Source organism: Myiozetetes cayanensis, unplaced genomic scaffold, assembly GCF_022539395.1.
Source record: "Myiozetetes cayanensis isolate MyiCay16 unplaced genomic scaffold, myiCay2020 scf5-8, whole genome shotgun sequence".
NCBI classification, from domain to species: Eukaryota; Metazoa; Chordata; class Aves; order Passeriformes; family Tyrannidae; genus Myiozetetes; species Myiozetetes cayanensis.
In genome coordinates this window covers 63,667,172-63,694,480 of record NW_026087742.1, presented here as the reverse complement: position 1 = coordinate 63,694,480, position 27,309 = coordinate 63,667,172, and the positions used below count along the sequence as shown (strand labels likewise).

At 38.7% G+C, this 27,309-nt stretch overlaps 1 protein-coding gene across 5 annotated transcripts in view; it reads right to left on the bottom strand.

The window, feature by feature from the left end:
* Window positions 1-27,309, bottom strand: part of TRPC4 (transient receptor potential cation channel subfamily C member 4) — a 134,823-nt gene that overhangs the window by 17,698 nt on the left and 89,816 nt on the right. The window contains exons 4-5 of one of the 5 annotated variants that reach the window (XM_050331615.1): window positions 20,319-20,655; window positions 7,945-8,084 (exon numbers count right to left, since the gene is read on the bottom strand). In XM_050331615.1, the coding sequence (XP_050187572.1) occupies window positions 7,945-8,084; window positions 20,319-20,655 (477 nt within the window). Of the gene's footprint in view, window positions 1-7,944; window positions 8,085-18,310; window positions 18,331-18,827; window positions 18,981-19,018; window positions 19,025-20,318; window positions 20,656-27,309 lie in introns of those variants that run through there. The other 4 variants (XM_050331616.1, XM_050331620.1, XM_050331619.1 and 1 more) reach the window with 4 other exon arrangements.

Genomic DNA, 27,309 nt, shown 5'->3' with positions numbered 1-27,309 from the left:
CAGTTTCTATATAAGCTGTTCAGTTAATTTGCAGATATCACAATAAACTTTTAAAGTAACAAAAGCAAGTCTAAAAATTCTGATGGAACAAAAGGAACAGTTTTGAACACCTGGATTTTTAGAATTATAGAAACTTCCAATTGTAAAATCAGGTAAATGATTTCTTTGAAGAACAGTGCAGTGCTAACAATTATGGATAGAAACCCACAAAAATATTGACAAGTAGGAAGAAAGCATTCAATCAAGGAATAAGTATATAACTTAATCACTAATACTAGACCAATGATGAAAAAGCTACTTATTAATGAACCATGTCAAACTGCTTGTGTGCCTCATTATCAAAGAGTCTGATCCCTGGAACTGAGAGTCTTTCCTGTTCCAGTTCTACCAAAAATTTCTTGAAGATGAAAGATATGACTTTGAAATTAGGCTTAACTACTGTGGCAGACTCATTATTATTTATTTCATCTCAGTAATCTGTTTTATGGAACATATCAGAGGACAGAATTTATGATATGAAGCACTCTAAAAAGAAGGGATAATATAATATAAAGCCCCTTTCAAAGAGGGACTATTGTGTAGTCTGTATTTACCTACTTTAGGCCATACAATGCTTCCTTCAAAACCGCTGTGCATGCCCTCAGCAGTAAGGAAGGGACTCCTCTGTGTCACTGGGGCAAGATGATACAACACAGGCACCACAGCATTTCAATGCCACACTCATCCTCCAAAGAAGGTGACTACTCTCAGAGTGGTTCAAGACCACCTGAGGAGCTTGAACATACATAAGTTTATGGGACCTGATGAGATGCATTCCAGAATCCTAAAGAAACTGGCTAATGTGGTTTCCAAGTCACTCTCCGTGATACTTTAAATGTCATGGCAGTCAGGTGAAGTCCCTGGTGACTGGAAAGAGGAAAATATTGAACCCATTTTTAAAAAGGGGAGAAAGGAATACCCTTGGAACAACCAGCCTGTCAGCCTCATTTCTGTGCCTGAGAAGGTCATGGAACAGATCCTCCTAGAAGCTCTGCTAAGGTACATGGAGGACAGGGAGTTGATTCAAGACAACCACCACACTTTCACCAAGGGCAAGTCCTGCCTAACTAATCTAGTGGCCTTCTACAATGGAGTGCTTAGATCAGTGGGCAGAGGAAGGGCTACAGATGTCATCTATCTTTTGTCCTTTGACACTGTCCCCTGCAACATTGTTCTTTCTAAACTGGAGAGAGATGGATTTGCTGTGTGAACTTTCTGGTGGATAAAGAATTGGTTGCAGCCATAGAGAAGTGGACAACAGCTCGATGTTCAAATGGAGATCAGTGACAAGTAGTGTCCCTCAGGGATTTGTGTTTGGACCAGTACTGTTTAATATCAATGACATAGACAGAGGGATTGAGGGCACCCTCAGCAAATCTGCAGGTGACACCAAGCTGAGTGGTGCAGTTGACATACCAGAAGGACAGCACACCATTCAGAGGGATGTGAACAAGCTCAAGAAGTGGGTCAAGGAAACCACATGAGGTTTAACAAGACTAAGTGCAAAGTCCTGTACCAATACAGGCTGGGGAATGAAGGGACTGTGTAGAGATGGAGATGGAGTACTGCTGGATGAAAAGCTGGGCATGAACTAGCATCGTGTGCTCACAGTCCAGAAAGCCAACTGTGTCCTGGGCTACACAAGAAGTGCTGCCAGCTGGTCAAGGGAGGTGGTTCTGTCCCTCTACTTCCCTTCTGGTGAGACCCCACCTGCATCCAGCTTTGGCATCTTCAGTAAAGGAAAGACACAGGCCTGTTGGAGGAGGTCCAGAGGAGTACGATGAAAATGATCAGAAAGTTGGAGCACCTCTCTTCTGAGGAAAGGCTGAGAGAGTTGGGGTTGTTCAGCCTGGAGAAAAGATGTCTTTGGGGAGACCTTATTGCAGCCTTCCAGTACTTCAAGGGAGCTTATAAGAAAGATGAGATAGACTTTTTAATTGGGCCTGTAGCAACAGGACATGGGCTAATGGTTTTATACTGAAAAAGGGTAGATTCAGACTAGACATAAGGAAGAAATTTTTTATGATGAGGGTGAGAAAACACTGGTACAGGTTGCCCAGCAAGGTGGTAGATGTCCCATCCCTGGACACATTCAAGGTCAGGCTGGATGGGGCTCTGAGTGGACTTATCATGTTGAAGATGTCCCTGGCACTGGACTACTTGATGTCCAGAGGCACTGGACTACTTGACCTTTAAAGATCCCTTCCAACCCATCCTATTCTATGATTCTGTGATTCTATGATTCAAATTGTAATGGGAACTGGGCATGCTGGACACTGATAGTTTGCAGAGTACTCCACCACATCAGGGTTTCTCTAAATGACTGCTAGTGCATGTGCAACTGTCCCAGTGCCTGACAGCAATCCTTGCACAATTTCATTTACTCATATACAAGCAGCCATAGCAATTGAAGGTCTATGGATTTGTAGATGGGAATTCCAAAATAAGAGAACAGTACATTAAAGAGTTAAGACTTATTCAGCCTTACATTTAATTCACCAGTAATATTTGTTCTCTACAGAGCAGGGAGCTAAATCTAGACCTGCTGGAGTCATGGATCAGTACTCTCTGCATTAGACTATCCTCTCCCTAATGATCATGCTGTAAAATCAAGTCTTACTGCATTTGGAATTATAGCTTCAAGAGACATGCTCTTGTGCCTCATCTACTAGTGCCCTTCAGTTCAGTTCTGATTGATTCAAGATCAGTGATGAAAAGCAGGCAGGAGAAAACAGAATTTAGTTACCAAAGACAACAGTTAAGAGATAAAACAAGAAGAAAAAGCAGAAGAAAATTTGTTCAGTGTTTATTGAGAAGAGGGAGCTGAAAACTTCTCAGTATGGTTCCTACAAGGTTTTTCTTTGAATAATATTATACAACACAGTATCGCAGATTCTCATGGCACTTTTATAAGCCTCATAGCTGCAAACTTGCACCTATTAAATAACTAGGAACAATTGCTGGTACAAACAAAGATTAAGTGCTGAACCTAAACCTGAGCATCTGAGTAGATGATCATATTGGGGAGAAGTACACTAGATGTGCTGGGGGAATAATTTTTACTAATAAAGTAAAATAAAGAACATATTTGGAACTCAGAAGAGATGGAGGTTTTGGTAGACAATCAAAAGCATCAAACTGCAGACATTAGGGAAAGTAGGGGCAGACTCCAAGGAAGTTACAGAAGAGGGGGAGATGGGAGAAAACTAAGGAACCCTTCTGAGAAAAACATGGAACTACAGGAAACTGAATAAGTACAGCATATGATATAGCAAGAGAACAAGGATTGAAGTTGAATGAATCAGATGTGGACAGCCATATCTGTGCTCTCTGTCACCTTGTTTTGCAGTCAGCAAAGAAAAATGAGCATTTCTAGAGTACTAGGAAAGCAGATATCCCAAACAGGTCAGATGAGTTGCTCTTTCAACTTTCTCATTTTCTCCTCATTGATTGTTGGGGAAGGGAAGAGGTTGTCTTACAGCTGTAGTCTGGCTAGATGTATAAAATGTCACATTTTCTAAAAGTAATGATGTTGAGGAGAAAGGTGAGAATACAGGACTTTGTCTGTGATGTCGTGTATCAAGACAGAAAACTTGTTCGTTAAAACATTCATAAAAGATCAAATAACCTCTTATTTGTAAAAATGGAAATCAAAGCCACAACTATGTCATTTCAGCTTAAAGGACTCTGCCTTCATTGGGACCAAATTCTTCCTGCATGTGTGGATACAATTCCAAAGGTGTCATAGTTGTAAGCAGAGAGTGATGGCTATTATTTTAGTTTTGAAGAAACATTATGTAAGAGAACGGAAATACTTGGTACAAAAAAAAAAAAAAACAAGAAAGGTGAAGGCCTGAGAAATAAGTTGGGAAATTATTTGTGAAATATATTAACTGTAAGAAGACAGAAAGAAAATAATGAGGATAAGAGGACTCTAGCAATAAAACCCTACTGATTTCACTAACTGCAGTAGTAGATGCTGAAAAGGAATCTAGAAATATCAACAAAAATCTAGAGAGTAAAGAAACTTCCATGAAAAAAGGAAAATAAAAAGCAGAGCAAAAAGTCAAGGTATGCTAAAATCAGGAACATTTTTTATGAAAAAAAAAAAAAAGGGGGGGGAAGAGAAACTGTATCGTAGGGTCAAACAAATCAAAACATCCAAAATTGTAGTATTTGTTCTCTCACACATGCTTGTTGATGTTCTTCTGTTCTACATATAATAAATAAATGGTTATTGTTCGAAGGAATGGAAAATGATAAGAGCAAATATAGCAACACTGAGCTTGCTGTAAATCACGATGTTGATACTCTGCAGTCCTCTATTATTTTGTGACCCTGATGAATTTCTGTCCCCACTTGAAATGCAAACAGAACCTTTTGACATGTAACAAAACCAACCATTGCTTAATGTGATTAAATAATACCTATAATTGGTTCACTGGTTGAAGAAAATTTACATGGTACATCAGTGGAAAATTAAGAAGAGCAAAAAACAAATTGAGCAGCATATAAATAGTAGAGTTTAAAGACAATATATGATGCTTTTGTGATGTCACCCAGGGCATACAAGATAGTAATTCTTGATCCTTACTCAAAGGAATTCCAATGCAAATCTAATATAAGAACCATTTGTGAGAAAAAAGCTGAGTGATCACTGTTTTCACATTAAAACAAAAGACATGATCTGTAGATCTTATGAAAGCACCAACAGAGATCAAATAGACATGTAGATCAGGCTACTTGAATGTTTAATGGGCTTTCAGACCTTGGTCAAAGGTGACCCCCCTTTTTCTGATCACAAAAAGAAAAGTTAAATAATATTAATTTCAGGGAAAGTACTTTAAATCCTTCCCTGAGAGGTCATATGTAAGTGTGAACTCTTCCTATTTTAAAATGTATGAGTCAATCTTTGCAATCATTATGCTAAATTTCAGAGCAGCAGTAGCAAGGGGGTAAGGGGATGACCTTGCAGAGAGCTTTAAAATGGTAACTACTCTGAAGAATTGAGACCATAATTTCTCAGGGACAGAGGGGTGTTAATCCTCCAATATATATTGACATTTGGTCTGTGAATCTGGTAAAATATCAATCAAAACCATTTTACAATGCAAACATGTAAGAAGATGTTAGCTTCTGCAGAACTGGTGGTAGAGGAGATATATAATTTTATTTACTACTGAACAAAGTAGACCTGACACAGTTATCCTTACACCAGTAAATACTGAGACAAATAATGTAATTTTAGTTACTTTTCAGACTTCTTTCCCAGAACAGGAACATGTTTCTGTACTAGTTCTTCATGTCAGAGCTGAGACAAATTATCAGTAATATGAACTTTCTAGCAGAATTGGAAACAAATAGCACTCGATCCAATGATCAGGTTTAACAAATATTCAAGATAAAGCAAGGAGGTTCTGCATAGAAGGTGGCACTGCACCTAATTTTACACATTGGTACAAAACAAACTATCTTTCAAAACCATAAAAAGAACCATTTTTTCCTAAAGCACCATGATTTCTATCTATAACCCTCCATCAAAACAAATGTATTGTTTAAAATTTGTCATCTTGTACTTTCTAAAAATGTCTGACAATGCATTATTTATTATGACATTTTTATGGAGAATAAAGCATTTTCAGTGGACATACTGGATAATTTAGAAAGACCTCACATGTTGATACACAGAGACAAAAAGCATAGCCCTTTAAAAATTATGTGATGTACTCATTTTATTTGAATGCTGGCAATGAAACTGATAACTTTATCTTAGCAGTCCTTCATCCTGAAATTAAATGCTTTGGTGTATTTTACACTATCCCATCAGCTGCTGTAAATATCCATCTAATTAACTACCGCATCAGTCAGAGAGCCTTAAATGGGCAATAAACACTAAGTTTTACTCTGGGAATATTTATCACAGAGGAGAGCAGCATGAGGGTACTCATAATTTTATTCAAGGGAGCTGGTCAAAATGTTTTTTTAGGTGTCTTGAGCCAATTCATATGAGCTTATATATTTGAATTAATAAATACAGAAAAGCTGTAACTTTGGAAAGCCTATCTCGCAAGGCTTAGGACAAGAAAATTAAAGCTTTACAGCAAAACATCATGATTACATTTGGCCTCTTCTCAATCTCATCTGGCATAGTGTTAAGGAACTCTGTTGTAGGTATGTGAAGGAAATGTGGCTGGATATTAAATCACACTTGCATTAGTCTGTTCATTATATCATCATGTGTTTCAGTTGAGTACCACAACTGAGGCTTTTTAAAGGAACAAAAAGGTTTTTAGATACAACACTGAACATGCAGTAAAAAAATAATAGCTGCAGAATCAAAGAGTGCTTTATGCACTGTGTTGATTACCACCGACATGCAAGCATCAATTTGGAGAGTAATGGATGCACAGACACTGTCACCTTTGAATGTGATTACCGTAAGCGGAAGCTCTCTAGGAGATGAAAGGATTATAATGTCTTCTAATTAATATTATTCTAAAGTGAATAATTGGTCAACTCCAATACTTTGGAAACATCTGTTTCAATGAACTGTTCACTTTGTTACATGGGAAAGTGAAATGACTATTTATCTTCCAGTCATTTTATAAGGCGTCCTTGTGTATAAAAAGGCATTTCATTATCTTTAAATAATAGCTTTCCACATTTTGGAACACCTTCCTCTTTCAGGGAATAGCTCCAAATTTCTTTGAGTGAGAAGACTTCCAAAGGTTTGCAGTCAGAGACCCAGCATGCAGAAACCTTTTGTCAAAGGAGAAGTCTGGTGTGTCACCATATCCCAGGTCTTTGCTCATCCTTGCTCCTGGCCGTCTGACATATGGACATTTGTCAACAGACACAGGAGTACAGAAATTAGAGGTTCCTAAGTTCCTCTACACTTATGGCAGGGCTGCAGCAAGAACAGCTGCTGCTTGAGGAGATGAAGCTGTAACTAGCTACTTAATGGCTCTCTCCTTGGCCCAATCAAAAGTGTCTTGGAAGAGGAGAGACTTTCCTTCCACGCATACAGGGTAGTTGGTGGTAGGGTTCTTGAAAAAGCTGAAATACAATGCTGATACAGTGGCCAGCAAAAATGAGCTTATCTTTACTTGGATGTGATAAATACTCTGTGACAAAGGGTGAGAAATGCTTTAATTTCCTTTCAGATGTGGTATCCTTGTGCTCAAGACCATTATTTGATTAACACATTTCATTTTATGAGGAATTTCTATCATACTATGGATTCATGTTGAATGCAATACAGAATGTTCATACAACATATTCTATGGCTTTGGAAAGAATGGCTGTTCTGCAGGAAGATACTTCAAACAGTGAAATATAAAACTATTCACAACAAGTCCAAGAAAAGGATGAAAAAAATAAACATAGCCTCAAGTGACCATCTAATTCATTTCAGTTTTACTTTATCACGTTGCATTTATGATATATTTTCAAAACAAATCAAAATCTTCCACTTTAGTGCCCCCTCAATTTTGAGTAAATATGTTGCTAGTAGTCCTGTCTGAAAGTTTTGCATGGTGTATAAATGTGGTTTAGGGGTAATAATTTCTTACTGAAAAATAATCAAATATAACAAAAAACATAACTGTATGCAAACACTATAAAACATTAGTAATTTTCCTTTTACCTCAATATAACAGTATGACAGTTCACAACAAAATAACAAAAGATTGCATGAGGCAAGAAGAAAATAGCATAAAACCCAATGTTTTCTTTGCTTTTATACTCTTCTAGCTCCTTGTCATTGCTATAGAGGATTCAATGAGCACATCATACATCTCTTGCATTGCTAAACCTGAGCAACTCCAAATACAGAGGAAAGACTGAAGAAGTCTCATTTCATCTATTTTAAAAATTTTTCTCATTTAAGAAACTTCAAAACTTTACCTTTGAAAATGCAACAATTTTCAAAGAGATTGTTGCTAAGTACAAGGAGTTCATTACAAAATCCATGAGGTTCCACCAATCATGAATGTAGTCCTGTAATCCACCATCCCACATCTGTTTAATTTCACCCCAGATAAAACCTGTAAATAGAACACAATTCATTAGGCATGAATATTAAATAGAAAAGGCTGTGACTATTCTAGACACTTATCTTTAGGTCTAGACACTACAGATTGATTCTCCTTATATCAAGTATAAAGGGTAGGTGGATAAGTGCTCTAAAAACCAAACAACCAACCCTCCCTCCCAAAATAAAAAACACACAAAAAACTCCCAACCAACCAACCAAAACAAACCCAACAAACAAAACCAAAAATGTCTGCTTGTACAAGGGACATTTCTTTGGATTTCTTCAATCTCTTTTTCATGGTATCCTAAAAAGTATAAAAAGGGTCTTAAAACCTGTCACCAGTGCCAAGTCAGTCCTTGGCAATCAATGTAAAATAATTCAAATCGAAAAATTTATGACTGCAGGAGTCAATCTAACACATTATTTTGATTGAAACCTACACAATAAGGCAGAGAATTTCTATTGTTATTGTTAATTCTGAACTAAAGTCTTGCTTTTCCATATGAAAGAGTTGTGTCTTCAGTAGGATGTTTTTTATTGATACCTTCCTTTGGGACATGAAGGAATGGAAACTGCTTTCCAGGTGTGCAGAGCACACATTGTGCTAGACACAGTGAAACAGAAATATTCAATCCCAGTGGGAAATCTTGCAAGTTGTTTGACATGAACTTGGTTTAACAGCTTCAGAGACAACTGTGTGCAGACTCTGTAATGCTATAAACATTAAAACCTCTCTGAAGAAGATACTCCACATTATTGTGTAATATGGTGCTGTGGTTTAACCCCAGCCAGCAACCAAGGCCCACACAGCTTCTCACTTACTTCCCAACAGTCGGATCAGGGAATGAAACAGAAGGGTAAAAGCTAGAGAACTCGTGGGTTGAGATAAAGACAGTTTAATAGGGAAAGCAAAAGCCACACACACAAGAAAAGCAAAACAAGGAATTAATTCACTGCTTTCCATGGGCAGGCAGGTGATCAGCCATTTACCAGGAGAGTAGGGACCCATCACATGTAACAGTTACTTGGGAAGACAAACACCACCACTCCAAACCTTCCCGTCCTTCCTCTTCCCCCTAGCTCATCATACTGAGCATGATGTCATATGGTATGGAATATTCCTTTGGTTAGTTCGGGCAATCTATCCTGGCTGTGTCTCCTCCCAACTTCCCATGCATCCCCAGTCTCCTTGTCAGCGTGACAGTACGAAAAGCAGAAAAGGCCTTGGCTCTGTGTAAGCACTGATCAGCAATAACAAAAGCATCTCTACATTATCAACGCTGCACTCAGTACAAAGCCAAAACACAGACCCATACTAGCCCCTGTGAAGGAAATTAACTCTACTGCAGCTGAAAACAGTAAACATGGTAATAAAACAACATGGAACATTTAGATGCATTTTTCATATTATTATCTACAGAGATTTTTTAATAACAATACCATTACAGCTTCAATTTTTTCATAGAATTATTTACTTATAGGAATTTCTTACTTGCACGTTTATTAGAGTGAAAAAATTCACCACAGATAAGACCAGTCTCTCACATAGATGTTGAGATACAACATAGTTAATTCAACATGGCTTTTCTACACTTGCTTATCACATGTTCTTTTAGAAAATGTGGATCAGATTTTGTGCAGGGGCCTATAGAGTTCTATATCTCTAAGCTTAGTCTGAGCTTGCCCTTGGACCTTAACACCTTGTCTCAATGGTATTCTAGCTGACTGGATGGAAAACTTCTGATTTTTTCACAAACATAGTCCCTAAGAAGTGATACTTGGTCTATTCTTGTTTGTGCCAGGTAGGTTTTTGAGTTATTACAATTTAATTTGGTAGTGGTTTGGCTTGATCTTTCTGTTTCCTGATTGCTTTCAAAAGAAAAAGTTCCCTGCCTCACTAACTTCTGCCCTCAAACCTCTGACACACGGTCCCATCTTGTTTCTGTTTGTCATCACAGCAACCACAAAGCCTCAAGAGTATTTGAATCATCTGACTGATCCAGCAACCTCTATCTTCATAGGATTCATTTCCAGCCATGCCACCATCACCATTTCAGCATTCTTCAGAGCTGAGGCAACACATTCTGAGAAAGGACCATGCTGGGAACATGTGGACAGGAAAGTGGGATATACTCATTTTACTGTCTATAACAGCCTAGACAGGTTGATCACAACTCTATCTATAGTTTAGCAGATAAAACTAATAAACAACATATAGCACTGTTCTGAAGCTAACACTTATTTTCAAGCTGAAATCATGATGAGTCGCAGTGAGAAAACAGATGAACATGACTGCATGGCAGGAGTCAATATCCACTGTATACAGCTACATTGCTGCTGTTAACTGCCCAAGTGCCATCAAAAGGGGAACACACCTTCACAGGGCTACTAGGCAGGGTCCTATATGCCTGCCTGTTTCAACCTGTGAAATGACTTAACCACTTACTCTTCAAAGACCTGGTCACTCTCATGACACGTGTATGTGAGTATGAACGTGGTGACAGCAGCTTTAGCTCCTCCTTCTCTCCCCAGTCCCCTACAACCTTCACCATGCAGGACATGAACTTATGAATGTCCCTGCTTGCTCTTCTACTACCTTTCAGACATAACATGTTAAGCATTGTTAGGTCTTAAAAACAGCTGTTTTGTGGGCTGCAATATATCCTTCACATTTCAGAGACTGCTCTAAATCATCCCTGCTCCACCTGCAGAATAGCACATAAAAATCACTGCTATACTCAGGATGAGACCTGGCTCAAAGCTCAGAGGAGATCTGGAGCTGAAGGCTGTCTAATACAGATACAGCCCCTAAGTCTCAGTGTTAGAGAACAGTGCCTTGCTCTTTTTCATTTAATAAATACAGTTGTAGTTGCAGGGTCTTGATACTGGGAAAACTGCTATGGCATAGAAAGCAGACAGCAGCATTGATAGAAGATCCCCAAATAAAAAGGCATTGTAGAAATAAATATACACATAGAATTAAATGTGTTTTTAAATACACTTTAAAAACAGAGCATAAATAGCTTGGGATGAATAATAGGCTGAACGCTTAAACAAGAGGCTCTAGGTTCATTAGTCTTTTGCCAAGATATGCCATGGTTCACAACCAGTCAAAGACATGAACTGACACAGACCACAACAGGGCTGTTCTCTGTAAGACTGTTGCTCAGCATCATATGCTTTGACAGCACTGCTTAAAATATAATAGGATTATGTAGGGATTGAAAAAGAAATGCTGACTAATGCTGCTGCATTTGATCTGTTTTGTGAGTGAAAAGCCAGACTGTTCCCAAGCACTTCCTGGGCCTCAGAAAATGAAATGTAATTGTAAAGTTGACATTAACAGAGAAATACAGACCTATTATAGAATAGTGGAAGAAAGTACATGGCTGTTGTAAATTTGATAATTTTGAATTAGAAACAAAACTAATCCAAGCTACCAGCAATTCTGAAGTCATTCAGCAGCTGAAAGTTCTGAGTACACGCTGAAATCGTAAAGGTGGTGGTTCTAATTTTTTCTTGGTTCAAGATAACTTTAATGTTCATCCTGATGCAGGGCTTATTCTTTTCAAACAAACATCAATGCAAAACTGAAAATCCCAGATTTTTGGCTGTAATGTGGGTGTGATAGTTTAATCTTCTTGTCAGCCAAAGCATCTAAGTGCACACTCCATATATAAATGCACTCACTGAGATCTTACATGACTCCACAGAATTTGAAGCTAGGCTGATAGATGGATGCTACATTTTTGACAGCCACACAGTCCATGTATGCACAGCAGAGCTTCCCAGACATGAATTTTTGAAGGTAAATCTTGGTACAAAGTCCTAAGATTGACTGCCCAAATTCACAACTCCAGGGCAATCTCACCATGAAAGCTGTCATCAGCCTTTGCAGCTACCAGATCTCTATGGTTAGGTATCCTTAGGGGTGCTCAAGTAGAGAAATGAATGCTGGGAGAACTGGGATCTCTGGAGCTCTGTAAAGCCTCCTAAGTGTACCTGAAGGGCTATCCTAGAAAAGTGCATTCTGAAATCCCAGTGCCTTTATGCAAAGCTGAAGACTTCCCTAAGGCCTGGTGAGCTTACATGATGAAGCTATTCTGAGCAACAAACCTCAGGGATTTCAGCTGTGCTGTTTAGGTTAGATTTACAGTCACATAGCCAGAGGTATTGATATCTTGTAGATCATACCTGAATCTTTTTGTAAGAAGGAAGGGTCTGGGGGGAAAAAGTCGGTCAACTCTTACCTTCAAACAGTCTGACACAATACGCCAGTTTTGTTCTGTTATATTAATTAGGAGAATTAGGAAAAAACTAGGAAAATACATGTATCATTAAAATAAAAAAAAAAAAGAAAAAGAAAGGCAGAGATAAAAGTGGCATTATCTCTGACCTTGCACACTTTCATTTTCTATTTAGAAGATTTATAGATAGTTGGATACTACCTGACTTTATTATGTAAGGAAACTTTAGGGCAACTCCAGAGCATGACCTGACACGATAGAGGAGGAGACATGTGGTGGCAAGACTGTCTAATAGAGGCACTGTTACAAGTATGAAAGATACCTAGAGTCCAGACACTGCCTGCTTATTAATGCATCAAAGCAGTAACGTTATCACATGCTGTTAGAGCTCATGTCAGGGCTATTTATTCAGCAGCAAGAAAGGTAATGTCTCAGCAAAACAGAGGGGACATAACCAGCTTGCACACAGGTACTGGGGTAAAGGAAAGAGGAACCAGCCAAATACAGGGGATAGATCTAAAAGCAATAGCCTTTCAGACAGTCAGGTTGGGGACACTTCATTGCCCAAAGCCCCCTTTAGCTCTCGAGGAGAAACAAGTATCTCCAGGGCAATAATCCTGTCATCTGCAGGTGGGTCAATCTTCCCACTGACTGAAAAGGGAGCTATGAGGATCAGGCGGAATTAAAAGAGATGTCTAACTTCCAGGTGCCTCTATTTAGCTGAAATAATCCCACTTAGAGTAGATTTCACTATTTTAGCTGGATATTTTTTGCTATATACTCTTTGTCTCTTTGCTCCAGCTGTGTCTTTCCTATCTCTTCACACCAGCTAGATTTCACACCTGCCTCTTAGACCCTCACCTTTCCATTCCATGCTGTTATCATTTATTGCCACTTACACAGAAATTATCAACATTATGCAGCTCTTCCACCTCATTAATCAAGGACCTAAATTGAAAAGTTGAGGGTGAGACTTTCAAACACTTGCTGCACTGTTTATAACTAGATATTGGAGCAGTAAAAGAGAAATAACAGCATGAATATTTTGAAACAGACTGAGATGACAGAAACAAATTTCATTAAATGTCCCATTGTTTTAATGGGATGAAATAGACACAAACTTCAGGGCAGGAATCCCACAGACCACATAAGGCCTTGGGAATGCCAGACACCATGGAGAGGTCTTGTAAAGCACTGTGATACACACAAACTGATCAATGCAACCATTTGACTGAAGTTCAGTTTGCCTGAAGAAAGAAACTAAAATATATCAGACAAAATAAATTTAGAGAAAAAAAATGGAATCTGTGTGCTAAGTATTTGCTAAGTATTTTTTTTTGCAGTAAACATTTAGAAACATTAATGAAAAAAGTTCTTTCTTCTAAAATAAACCCTACATATTGTAAAATAAATTTTATTCAAAGTAACAAAATGAATAGAAATTAAAAGCCTTCTTACTGAAGAACAAAAGGCACTGAAATAAGAATGCTCTTAGAAAAATAACATCTTTCATTAGAATTATAGTAGTAGTAGATATCACATACTACATATGATTAATGTGTAGATATGTCAATACATATACACTGACAAGACTAGCTTTTATTTCAGATATTTATCTACAGATTTTGGTTTTGAAGCTGTATTTCCAGTCCTGAAATAATTGGACAATAGACACTGAAATGTCTTTCCAAAAACAGGGACCTGTTTTTCATAAATTAAGGGTCCGTTGGCAAACCTTGCAACTTTGAGCATGGGTAGCAGCTCAATACTTTCCCAAAAGTTCTCTGTCTCTGTGGATAAAGCCTTAGGTTAGACACAATATCTTTTTGTGGTGGTAGACAACTTTCAGATGGAAAATATTTTGGAACTATCCTATTTGATCCATTATAGCATTATAACTACCCAGACCTGTAATTTTCCTCTTAAGGAACACATTTCAGTTTCAGGTAAAAGATACAAATGACAAAGAAATAACTTCCCCATGAAATCCATTTAAAGGTGGTTTAAGTTCTAAGACAAAAATATTTAGATACACCCTGTCTAAATTCCTATCTTTTACTGAAACTTGAGCAACTGAGAAAAACAATTTTCCAGCAACAGTGGCATTTCACAAAAATTTATGCCATCTCCACAACACCACCTTTTGTTGTTTATAATTATAATTACGGTTAAAATATGGGAATAATAACATCAAAATTTGACAGAGAAAGATATGAAAGGCAGTATCCTGAACTATTTTTGGTTTCAAAAAGATTTGTGGATCCCTAGCTAATTTTGGCCTTACCTTTCCCACAAAAGGTTGGTTGCTCTGTGCTATTTTCGTTCCTTACCATTAAGTGATGGGAAACAAGGGGTTCCTCAAGGTCAGCCTCTGCATGCCAAGATCAACAACAACCTTTTGGTATGTTTCTTGGAGAACATATTTTTACTGGGCTGTGAAACCATTTAACTGACAAACTTAACTTTGCTCTACTATGTGATGTAGAGTTTTTCACAGTTACAAGGAGTGAGACAAGCTGCTAATGATCTAAAGTTCTCTGAAGACAATCATTCCAGGGAATTCAGTGAGCATTGTTGAGGCTTGAAACAGCTCTTTTGCTTTACACCTGGACTAATGAACTGATCTCTGCTGAAGGTATATGAAGGTAATGAGGAGTGGAGAGGCATCCTGGCATAATTCAGTGGCTCCCAATCTCTGTGGGGTATTTTTTTAAAAGAGTACAGCTATTTCAAGAAAACATGCACAAAATCAAACACATGCCTTCTGCTTTTCTCTGCAGAAATGGCTGTTTGTGAGGGGAATAAAGGTGCACAGTGTCTGGGTCCTGTGTCAGGTCAGGCAAAGAGGCACCAAAGAGTCCAGAGGCACCATTTATGCCCGATCTCTCTTCCCAGGAAAGTTATATATTTAAAAATACTTTTTAAATTTAGGATAGATTTTCACCAGAATACCAAAAAATGCACATGGCTACCCATATTTATCTGGAGATAGAGGCACCATTGAAAATGCTTCCCAAAGATAAAGTCTTCTGGCTTTTTTTACCATGATCAAAACAAAACATTTTTCCTTTTTCCTCCATTTCGGAAATGGTAAGACAGTTCTAGGTCAAATCTTAAAGTACAAAAAGCCACATATCAGCCAACATCACCAACAGCCAAAGAAAAAACTAAATCTATACATGTTATCCTCTACATCTGTTCCCTGGCACATGTCAATTAATAATAACTGTTTAATTTTTTTACACAACGCTTTCTTGACCAAATTTAGAGGATAATGCAGAAGGTACTGGGCACCCCTATGATCAATTATTCTGAAGTGTCTAGCTGAGTCGTAGGTCTGCATGTACATTGTGCTAAGTACTAACAAGAATGTACACTCTCATATATTCCACCAGCAGTTTGCTAACCACAAATGTCTGCAGTTTGCACAGTTCCCAAACATCTACATTCCCTATAGATTCACATACTCCAACAGTATAAACCATTCTGACAGAAAGGATGGGGAATGCATTGTTCAAGAGATCCAGTAAGGCTGCATTCCTGCTCCAAGCAGTCTTCTGAACAATGTAAATACAATGAACATTCAAGTATGCCCATAAAAGAGCAAAAAACTCATCAAAACATATTTGCTTAGAAAATGTTCTCTTTTGCTGCAGCCACTCTGAACAGCTGGAAGGGAATTTTTTAAACACAACTATTGAACACGAAGTTTGTCTGGTTGATGGCTTTCTCCTCTGAATTTTGTATCATTCTCTGGTGAACCAAATGCTCACTGCAAGGACATTCAGTACTGCTAGGTTTTAGGCCACGGTTTAGGGCAGAAGAACAAGGTATGACAAATCAACAGGAATCAATATGATCCTTATGTGAGCTGCAGTTAAGGCACACAGAGGGTAAAGTTGGGTCTTATTTCATTTCCCCTTTGCCTCACTGCTATCATGGTCAGAGGCTTCTCAGCAACTGGATGGGGAATTTGATGATGGAAAATATTGTTCTTCCTAGCTTTCTCTCAAGATAGTATTCTTGATTTTCCTGTTGTTTTTTTTCAGTAGTGATGGATTCTCAAGTATAGCACACAGGCCTATGTTTCTGTAGTGTGAAGCATCTTTCATGCTCGGGGGATCTCAACCAACAACTAATTAGAAGAACAGAATTAATTTTCCTTATGAGCCAAGGCTTGTTTATTATTTGTTTAGATGCAAGGATGGGAGATTCTTATTCTTCTTACTGATTTTTCCACAACTACTTCTTAAAGTTATAACAGCCTTGTTATACTGACTTATTGTTGCAAGGATAATCACCACAAAGTGGAGCACCACTTGTTTAATCATGTAATCATGTAAAGACAAAATTAATGCAGAATTTTCCTTAAGAGACTTTTTAAATGTAAAGTTGATAGTCTCCATGGAAATGCAGCAAATACAGGTTTTTCCTGCAAGCCTCCTACTCTAGTGACACTTTTAACATGTGTTAATTATGCACAGTCAGCTTTCTATTACATAGTAGTAGGCAAATGCTAACTACTATTTGATCTCTGGAGAGCTCAGATTGTTATGGACAACGTTGAAACTCCTTAAATTCTATGAAATATTTGTATGCTGAAATTCATGTCGACAAGAAGGCTGAAACATAGAGCTCCTCTTCCTCTCTTCATTTTAAGAGAGATAACTATTAAAATGCAAACTACATGCAGAGCTATTTGAATTCAGAGAAAAGCAAAGAATTCTATTGTTCAAAATGTTAATAGTTTTGACATGCAGTTGCTGCTCCAGGATAACCTTTGCCCTGGGAAAAGTATTTACTTGGTCATGTTTCCAGTTTCAAAGAACAATCACCCTAGCGCCACATAAGTTTTGACTCAAATGACAAAAATATTTGTCTACATTCAGAAAATGCAAAAATATCTCTATGTACCTCATATTTAGTCTCCCTTGTGTAACTGAAGAGTGCTTCATTTACTCTTTTTAAGGATATTTAAACTTGCTTAACTGTATAGTTTGAAGACATGAAACAAAAAACTATATTGCAGCCTGTAAACTAACCTTAGCTTATTGAAAAAGACTTAAGAAAAGTACTAAGCTTATTAAAAGATTATTAAACTACAGCCTGTATTATGTGAAAATAAAAGAGCAGGTTTTGGCTGAGAATCATTCCTTTAAAAACAACAACAACCCTCAAAACCAACCAACTACAATAAAACCCCCAACAACAACAACAACAACAAAACAAAACCAAACAAAAACAAACAAAAAAAAAAAAAGACCCAAACAAACAAAAGGGCTAAAATAGACACATTCACCATATGCTGTAAGCTGAAATGCCCTGTGGAGATGTGTGTGTCTCCTTCAATGATAGGGGGAATTTAGGTGCCTAATGAATTGCCTGAGATTACTATGGGTGAATTTAGGGCCTTATTACTTGGGTGGTGGGCTAAGGCACTGCAGCAAACGAATTCTGAAAGCTGATCACAGAAAATGTGAAACTGGAACACCAGGAAACCACTAGTTAGGAAACACTAGAGATCAGTGTGTAAAATACATCAGTTTAGATGCAAGAGATTTTGGAAGGGGCATTTTCTCTGAACATCACAGTCGAGATTAACCACAACGTAATTAACCACACAGTATCTGTCTATTGATCTTTACCCATGCTTGTGAGGTTTTGTTTATGCAAGAGTTTCCTGTGACTTGACCTGTACTGCTTGCAGATGAAGGGTTAGTTCAGAACAGGCAGTACTAGTGTAATCTGGCCATACGTGTGTCTATACTGCAAATATTAAAGCTACTTTTAGAAATGATATGCATCTTGATAGTCATAATCCTCAGGGTTAACAGCTTCTTCAGCCAAGTGCTTTGGGATTCTGGGTTACTTAAACCTCTTCCTAAGTAAACAAATCTGTTAGAGGTTAAGGGCAATGGAGGTTCTTCCTTTTCCCACTGCATGTTTTCTGGAGAGGAGCTAATCACCAAAATTTTAGTATTGCCTTTACCAGAAACCAGCTCCTTGCTCTTCTCTAACTGTGCCTGTTTCTCTTGGCTCTGTTAAAAGACACATTAATGAAACAATCCACTTTGGCATGTCAAGGTCTACATGTCAGCTATACCTTTGTTCTTATTATCCTTTAGCCTTGGGATACTATAAAAGCAGATACCGACCACCTGCTAGTTTTGAAGAACAGACAGAAAAGCTATTAGTATCTCCTCTTCTGTGCTGCATGGCACAGCACAGAAGAGCCCCTGACTCCTCCTCAGCAATGTACCATTTATTTCTAAGGAAGCAATCTATCAATTTAATGATTTTTATATTGGTTTCTCATTTCTTGATATTACAAAACCAGGGATATTATTTGAGGAAATTTTTTTAAAGTATTAAAATATGAAACTCAACTACTGAAGTTAGTCTGACTCATCTGTAGGAAATATCAGTCCAGGAAGCCTGATGGATTGAACAATTCTTTCCCAGTAATACTAGATACTGGTTATTTTTAATGTAGTAGAAATATTTACCCAGCAAAGGACAACACACTTGACAGTGAAAGCTGGTGGTGAGAACAGCTGTGCTACCATGGGGGAAATCTCAGAAATCAGTTCACTTGTAGAGGGCAGGTCCTTCTGACAGGATCCCTACAAGTAAGTGTACACAGGGTTTTCAGTCATGCATACTTGTTCTCCTAAGTGAAATACAGATGTAGACCTACCTCCTGCTTCCCACAGTGCTCTGCCAACGTAGAGGAAAAGCCACTGAATAGTTCTTCTCTGGAACATCAGGCACTGCCAATCAGTGTATTATGAATTCAACACTGCATTGTAAATTATACAGGATCAATGATACCAAAAGCCTTGTCAGTTTCATTGTTCTAAAAGAACCCGGGTGTTTAGGAAAAAGTGAAGAGACACTATCTTAATGGGAAGCTCTGGGAGAGGTAACAGTATCAAAATTGTACTAAAATTTCAGAAAAGTTTGTGCATGAACCTGTCTATGTGATAATGATTTTAATGAATATATGAAACTTAAATTCTTGCAGTTAAGACTACTAAATCCCTTCTTCTATAAATTAATTTCAGACAAGAGAAGTATATTTGGCCTGACCTGGTCCAACTTGCATTGATTCTTAAAATAAGACACAGGGAAGAGACCACAGCACACTGAGAGGTAGACAGGCAAACGCAAGGAGGACCTAGGTTACTTCTAAGATCACAGGACGAAAGGAAGGAAGAATCACACAGGAAGACGTTTAAGGATGACATGGCCCACACAAAGTAGGCTTCCAATAATCCCACACTGAAATTTTTATTTTAGGCTATCAGGACATAGTGGTAATATCTTCTTCCATTTTAAAAATGCTACGGAATTTTCTTATTCCTTCTGATGTAGAACATTTTCTTTTAAGTTGCATGACAAGTTCTCATCACTGTTCTTCCACAGAAAAATTATTCTGCATGCATATTTTAATGAAAATACTCACTTGAAAATGTTGGTCATCATATTTTTAATAGATGGGTCTGTCATATTAGAAGGAAGCATACTGTACGTAACTAAGTTTAATAATAACACTTCAAAAATTACATTATGCCTCATTCCAATAAATGAAAAATAATTGTTATGGTAAAGGGATTCTTTTTTAAAAGAAGACTAACGAATTAAAAAAATGGGCACTTAAAAGAATCAGAACAATTTCTGGCTTGAAGAAAATAGATAATAAAAAGAAAAACAATATGTGCATTTCAGGGCTCTGCTTAATCACAGGAAGGAACCCTGATACCCTTTTTCCCCCTTACTGTAATATATGAGATGGTGAAACTCCGGATTTTTAAACTCTGCTGTTTGTCAATGTTGCCAATTACTCTTGCTAGGTATTGGAGGAGACAGACCATTTGCCTGCTTTGGTAGACCAATAATTCATGCCAGAACTCTACAGTAACCTGCCTCAGGAATGCATGGCAAAACCACAGGGGTCAAAACACTTTTCACTGTATTTTCTTTAGTAATACATTTACCCAGGACCCACGGTAATATCATCCACTCGACGATGGTTGGCGGCGGTCCCTGCATGCTCAGGTCTGACCTGTCAATGTGCTGAGAGGCGAGCAACAGCAGGAACAGAAAAGTCAAGTAGGATGCAGTATGGCAGATAAATTTGATAAATGGCTTTCTGATGAACAGCCCTAATGGGCTTTTGGGAGCTATCAGGTAGCACACAGAGAAGACTGGAAAAAGGAGTCCTATCACAACACATGTCAACATCTTCACAACCCAGTGCCGCCTCCGCCATCCGGGGAACTCGTCGTACCAGCGGGACGCAAGCAGCTGCTGGCAGTTGGGCTGAGCAACAAACTACGGAGAGAAGAAAGGAAGACAGTCAGTCTTTTGTTACCTCTGTAAAGTTCTTTGCATGCTATGTCTGTTAAGTAATTTTTAGATAGAGATTAAAAAAAAAAAAAAAAAAATCCATAGCCTGTGCAAGCTCACCCATACTGACAATACCAGTAAGACAGGGCCAGGTCAGCCTGCCTTCTTCAATGCAAAAAGGATAGTACGAAGCCATCAGCACTTACTTTTCACGGTAAAGCTTCACTTCCCCATACAAGGAGCCAAAAGATTGCAATGTAAGTATTTCCATTATTTAACTAGCAACACTTCTGGAGAATTCACAGAACAGGAGGTGGAAGTCAATATGAAAACGAACAGCACAACTGAATTCTGTAGTCAGTGAAACTGAATTCCACAGCCATGAACAAACTCTTCTCAGTATGTTCCCTGCTAACTCTCTAAAAATCAGGCTTACATGCTTTAATACTGGCAAAACTCTTAGAGATCCAATACAAAAGTCTTTCACAATATGAACTAAGCTCTAGCATTCCCCACTGTTTCACTAACCCTTGTCAGGATATATTCCTATCATGTGCAATATTTTATGCTCTGTTTTCCTTGATGGGATTTCATGTTTGAAAATATGATCCTTAAAATTTAATTTCACAAAAAAAACCCCAAGCCCATATTTAGTATTTTTCAGATAGTTTTTCACCGAGGCTTTAAGTATACTTCAAGGTTTTATGTCATACTTTTCTCTGATCCCTAGTTCCTATTTCCCTAAAGTTTTCTTTTATAAAGGGGACACGGAGTAACCATATGCTAAAGTTGACACAAAAGGCATAAAATAGAAACAAACAAACAAACAAACAAACACAAGCCCCCACAACAAAAATAAAATGCCAAAAATCAAACCAACCAAATAAAACAAACAAACAGGCAGGGAAAAAACCAAACAAAAACCCCAACAACACAAAAAGAAAAAGAAAGAAAACAAGCAGTTTTCTTCTGTTACTGTGGTGGGTTGACCTTACTGGGTGCCAGATGCCCACCAATGCTGCACTACTACTCCACTCCTCAACTGGGGAGGGCAGGGAGAGAAGATATAAAGAAAGGCTAATGGGCTGAGATAAGGACAGGGAGAGATCACTCACCCTCACAGTTACCATCACAGTCACCATCACAGACAAAACAGACTCAACTTTGGGAAATTAGTTTATTACCCACCAAACCAGAGTAGGATAAACAGAAATAAAAGCAAATTTTAAAAATAGCTTCCTCCCACCCCTCCCTTCTTCCCAGGCTTAATTTCACTCACGAGTTCTTTATCTTGACCCCTACAGTGGTGCAGAGGGATGGGGAATGGGGACTGAAGTCAGTTCATCACACATTGTCCCTGGTGCTCCTTCCTCCTCAGGGGAAGGACTCCTCACACTCTTCCCCTGCTCCATCGTGGGGTCCCTCCCACGGCAGACAGCCCCCCATAAATGTCTACAACATGAGTCCTTCCCTCTGGTTCCAGTTCTTCATAAACTGCTCCAGTGTGGGTCCCTTTCCATGGGGTACAGTCCTTCAGGAACAGAGTGCTTCAGCATGAGTCCCCCATGGGTTCACACGTTCTACCAGAAAAAGTGCTCCAGTGTGGGCTCCTCTCTTCACAGGTCCCTCCAGGAGCCTGCATCAAGTGCAGGCTTCCCATGGGGTCACAGCCTCCTTTGGGCATCCACCTGCTCCAGTGTGGAGTCCCTTAGGGGCTGCAGGTGAGTATCTGCTCCACCATGGACCTCCATGGGCTGCATGGGCACAACCTGCCACAGGATGGTCGTCTTCATCTTCTGCAGGGGAATCTCTGCTCTGGTACTCAGAGCACCTCCTTCCCCTCTTTCTCCACTGACCTTGGTGCAGAGTTGTTTTGCTCGCATATTCTCACTCCTCTGTCCTCTGTCTGAAGTTCTTCCTGTGCAGTTACTTTCCCCTTCTTAAATTTGCTATCCCAAGGTGCTACCACCACCACTGATGGGCTTGGCCTTGGCCAGTGGCAGGTCTTGGAGCCAGCTGGTGTCAAACATGAGGGAAAGGAGGAAACTTCTGGCAGCTTCTTACAGAAGCCACCCCTGTAGCTCCCCTCATTAACAAGATCCCATCACTCAAACGCAATCCACTTACACATACATGTGTATTACACACATACATTGGATTAATTGTATCATTAGCTGAAGACTTAGTAAAGCTTTGCAGAAAATTTTTCTCTCTTATAACAAAGTAGTTTATTTACACAAAATAATTTCAGATTTGAACTCTTAATCGAATGCACCTGGATTGGGATTTCATATTATTTTGATAATACTTATAACTATAAGAGCCAAGTTCCTTTGGAGATGAATAATAGGTAACTTCTCAAACAGTTCATAAAATCCCTGGGATTACTACTGTTAGAAAATTCTCTTTAGTTTGGAATGAAATGAGAGTCAGCATGCACCTTTCTATATATGTCTGGATCTTGTCAGAATTGATAACCTGAGCAAAATTCAAACCTGTGTCATGTCAGTGTCTTTAGCAGGGACATATTTGCCCATCTGTCTCTGACTGTTGTGAAAGACAAGAAAATTTACTCATACCATAAGAATCTTAAAAATAGCCTTAAACTAACACTACATGCATTCATAGCAGATAGTTTCAAAGTTATGGTTTAACTTTGTGTTAATACAGTTATTGTATTAATAATACAACAACTTTGTATTAATACATAATGTCCATACAAAATTTTTCTACTCAATTTGCTTGAGTAGGTACAGATTAGTGCTTTGCTTGGCAAGTGAAAAAGTGGGACTCGTGGACTAATTCCTCAGTAAAATATTTTCCTCTTTTTCCCTCAGAGTGTGCCAGGTCCATGTTTGTTTCCTCTTCTTCGTAATATCCTCCTATTATGTATCCTCTCTAAAAGTAACCAGTTCCTAAGTCTTGCCTGTGTCCACTTTCTCAGTACCTTTGGGCCACAATGTTGGTGACCCATGTGAAGGAACAGCTTCCAGTGGCTAGCAAAGACTGCTGACAGATGTAGGGGACCTACTCCTTGCCAAGCATGGCTAAAAGGGAATTAATATCCCTTGCTGTAATGTAGAGAAAACAAAGTGAAAGGAGGGGTTTTTTTTCCAATGTCTACCAAGTACTGGGCTGTGCTGGATCTGGTGTAGTGAGCTGACCCACTAAAGCTCTATCACCCTCCCTCTGCAACTGGACAGAGGAGAAAGAAAAAAACAGCTAAGGATTCCTGAGTAGAGCTAAGAGCTGGGAGAAGTCACTTACTGATTAACTCCATGGGCAAAACAGACTCAAAGTGGGGATATAATACTTAAATTTATTACTAACAGGATAAGAGTCAAAGAGTGAGATATAAAACAATCCTAACAATGCCTTCCCCCTACTCCTCCTTCCTTCTCAGTTGTCCCTCCTCCTCACCCAGCGGTGTAGGGGGATGGGGAAGGGGGTGGGGTATTGCAATCAGTTGTTTCCCATGGGGTGCAGTCAGGTCTCTGCATCCCTATGGGGTCTCCACGGTCTGCAGGGGGACAACCTGTTTCACCATGGTCTTCACCATAGGCTACAGTGGGGCCACTGCTCTGAGTTCTTCCCCTGCTTCCGTGGGGTCCCTCCAATGGGAGACAGTCCTTGATGGACCTCTCCAAAGTGAGTCCATCCCTCGGGCAGCAGTTCTTCCCACACTGCTGTCCCATGGGTTGCTTCTCCATGGAGTGCAGTCCTTCATGGATGAGCTATACCGACGTGGATCCCCCACAGGGCCACAAGTCCTACCCAGGAAAACTTGTTCCAGTGTGGGTTTCCCTCTCCATGGGCCACAGGTCTCCAGCAGAACCCCACTCCATCCTGGGTCTCCCATGGGGTCACAGTCTCCTCTGTGCATCCACCTGCTCCTCCATAGGTTGTAGGGAGATCCCTGCACCACAATGGTCCTTCATGGGCTGCAGGGGTCTCAGCTCTAAGTCCTTCCCCTGCTGCACTGACCCTGGTGTCTGTATTGTTATCCCATGCTCTCACTCTGCTCTTCCCGGGCTGGAATTTCTTCTGCACTCCTCTGTTCTTAAATACGTTATCACAGAGGCATTACATGCTTTCTAATTGGCTAGGCCTTGGCCAGCAGCAGGAAGTCCTTCTTGGAGTCGGCTATCATTGGTTCCATAGGAGCAGGTGAAGCTTCCAGCAGCTTCTAACAGAAGCCACCCTTGTACCCCCCTCCTCTACCAAAACCCAGCCACATAAACCCACGACATCTGGGCAGACCAGAAATGATGCAGAGGTACCTCATGCCATTAGGAGACACTTGCTGACTGCACCATCTAGAGAGTCCTCCACGAAGAGGCGGGCACTTGGTTGCTTGGTTCTAATCTTTAAACAGATTAATATGCAAAACTGCCAGTGTTAATAGAAAAAGCATTTCTGTGCAGGCTTAAGAAAATGTTCCTGTCTCCTTATACCAGGTTTTGGACTGTGTTGCTAAGGTACAATGTACTAAAGATTGTGTTCTGAGGCACAGGAAGTTTTTAAGTAAATGCAGAAAATTTTCAAATCCCAGACACCAAAGAGTCAATTTTTTAAATCATAATTTTAAAAGAAAATAAATATGACTGTGACAAGACAGTTCTATCACTGGTTGTATCCTCTGACTATTGGAGAAAATTTATACAGACTATACACTCAATATGCCTAGAGTCAGAAGGAGCATCATTGGTAATGTACTTTAGATTACTTACTTGACATAAAATACATAAGAAGCAATAAATGGTATGGAACAAGCATATAAAATATTATGTCAGCATTTTAGGAGCTGCGTGTATAGGGAATCAGTTCTAGTACCACTGGAAAAGGTCTACAACAGAAAACACAACACAATGCCTACAGATGATGCATTTCTGAGAGGTCCAAATATCCGGTTTCATGCTGCTGTTTTTTATGTAACAACACATTGGTAAGGTTAGTTAACAATGTCCTAAAGCAACAAAAATATCTGGCTCTTCACTTCTCCTTCTGGTTCTGAGCTTCATTGGTCATATAAGTCACACTATGACACACTACAAAGTATTCTCTGGACAATTGAAAACTACCCTAAATCTCTTGATGACACTTTTTTAAATTATGCTTTTCTGCTTCATTTACCAAGGAATTGTATGATGCTATTACAAAATGTCCAAATTAATTTTCACAAATTTGACAACTTCTTTCACTTTTTGTGGTTAAGAGACTGTCATCATCATGTGCTGTGAAATATGTTCAGTAGTGATATCTGCATTTATTACGTTACCTAAATAATGAAAGAAGTTTTTGAATGGGGAACAGTTGATGCACCTTGAGGAAAAGTGTACTCAGTAGTGAACCCTACAGCCTTTTTCTTCAGCTGCACAGAGAAGGGGAGCCTGTCACTGCACACTGCATCTTCCTTTTGTCCTTGTGGACCTATTTCCTCCAGAAGAAAAGAGGGGAATATGGTGTGAACCTACCTACTGTTTGTCTACATATGTAATGTCAGTATCTGAGTGCATACAGGAACTGGCAGCAGGGAACCTTTCCTGGAACTCACAGTGTAAATGCTAGCTGTATAGGCTGTCTCAGAGACATTACTCATAGGTAAAAAACAGTTCTATAGATCAAGTAAGCTTCTGGGTGACTAATATATTTTACTACTGATCCTGAATTCTTATTGCACTTGAACTTTTGATTTACCCACTGAAAAGCTCTTCTCTTCAGGAAAAAAAAAAAAAAAGGAAAAAAGTCTTCATGGAAAAATTCTTTGGTCAACTGAAATTTATGCTACAACTACTATAAACCTTTCTATTAAAAAAGAAACAGTAGAACCGGGTAACAAAATATATGCTCCAAGCATAAGACAATTCCTGTATAAATGGATAGCATCACATCTAAGATGATCACATATTAAAGCTAAGTGGACATATAAGTCCTCTGCTGAACTGGAATTAAAAAAAAAATATTTTACACAAATATTTTGTGACTAGCAGAAATAGAAATACTCTGTGACATCAATTTGCCAGTTCTGCATGCAAAAATATTTTCATGGTAGTATAATTTTTCTTCCTTAATTGGAGATAATAACATTCTGAGGTATTCCCTTACTATTCTTGAGTATCTTTTGTAGTGTCAGTATTATGTTATTTGTCTTTGACAATGTCTCCATATAATTAGCAATCGGCAAGTTTATATTTTCACATTACAATGGTTTCCAATAGCTTCCAGCAGTTTGTAATTACACAAGGGATTTTGCTATAATGATTATTCCTGGTTTCACATCTTTAGCTCCTTCATAGAGTCTGCCCATCTGAAAATGTTCTGGTATTCATTCTCTTAGTTGTCATGCTGGGAATTGGCTCTTCTCTGAGACTCATGAAAAACAGGAATTATTCACAGTGACAGAAAAAATAAGCTGCTATAAATAATAGCAGAGCCTGATTATAGTGATATTCAAACATATATATAAAGCAGAATTTCATTTTTACTTCTGATTAAATCTGATCTTTAGTTTTGCTACAATACATATCTCTCAGTCAGTGGAAATGATGAAGAAATAACACAAGTAATACTATTAATTATATATGGTCTTTATAGAAATAATACTTCATATAGCATTAGAAAAAGTCAAGTCAGTTCTTT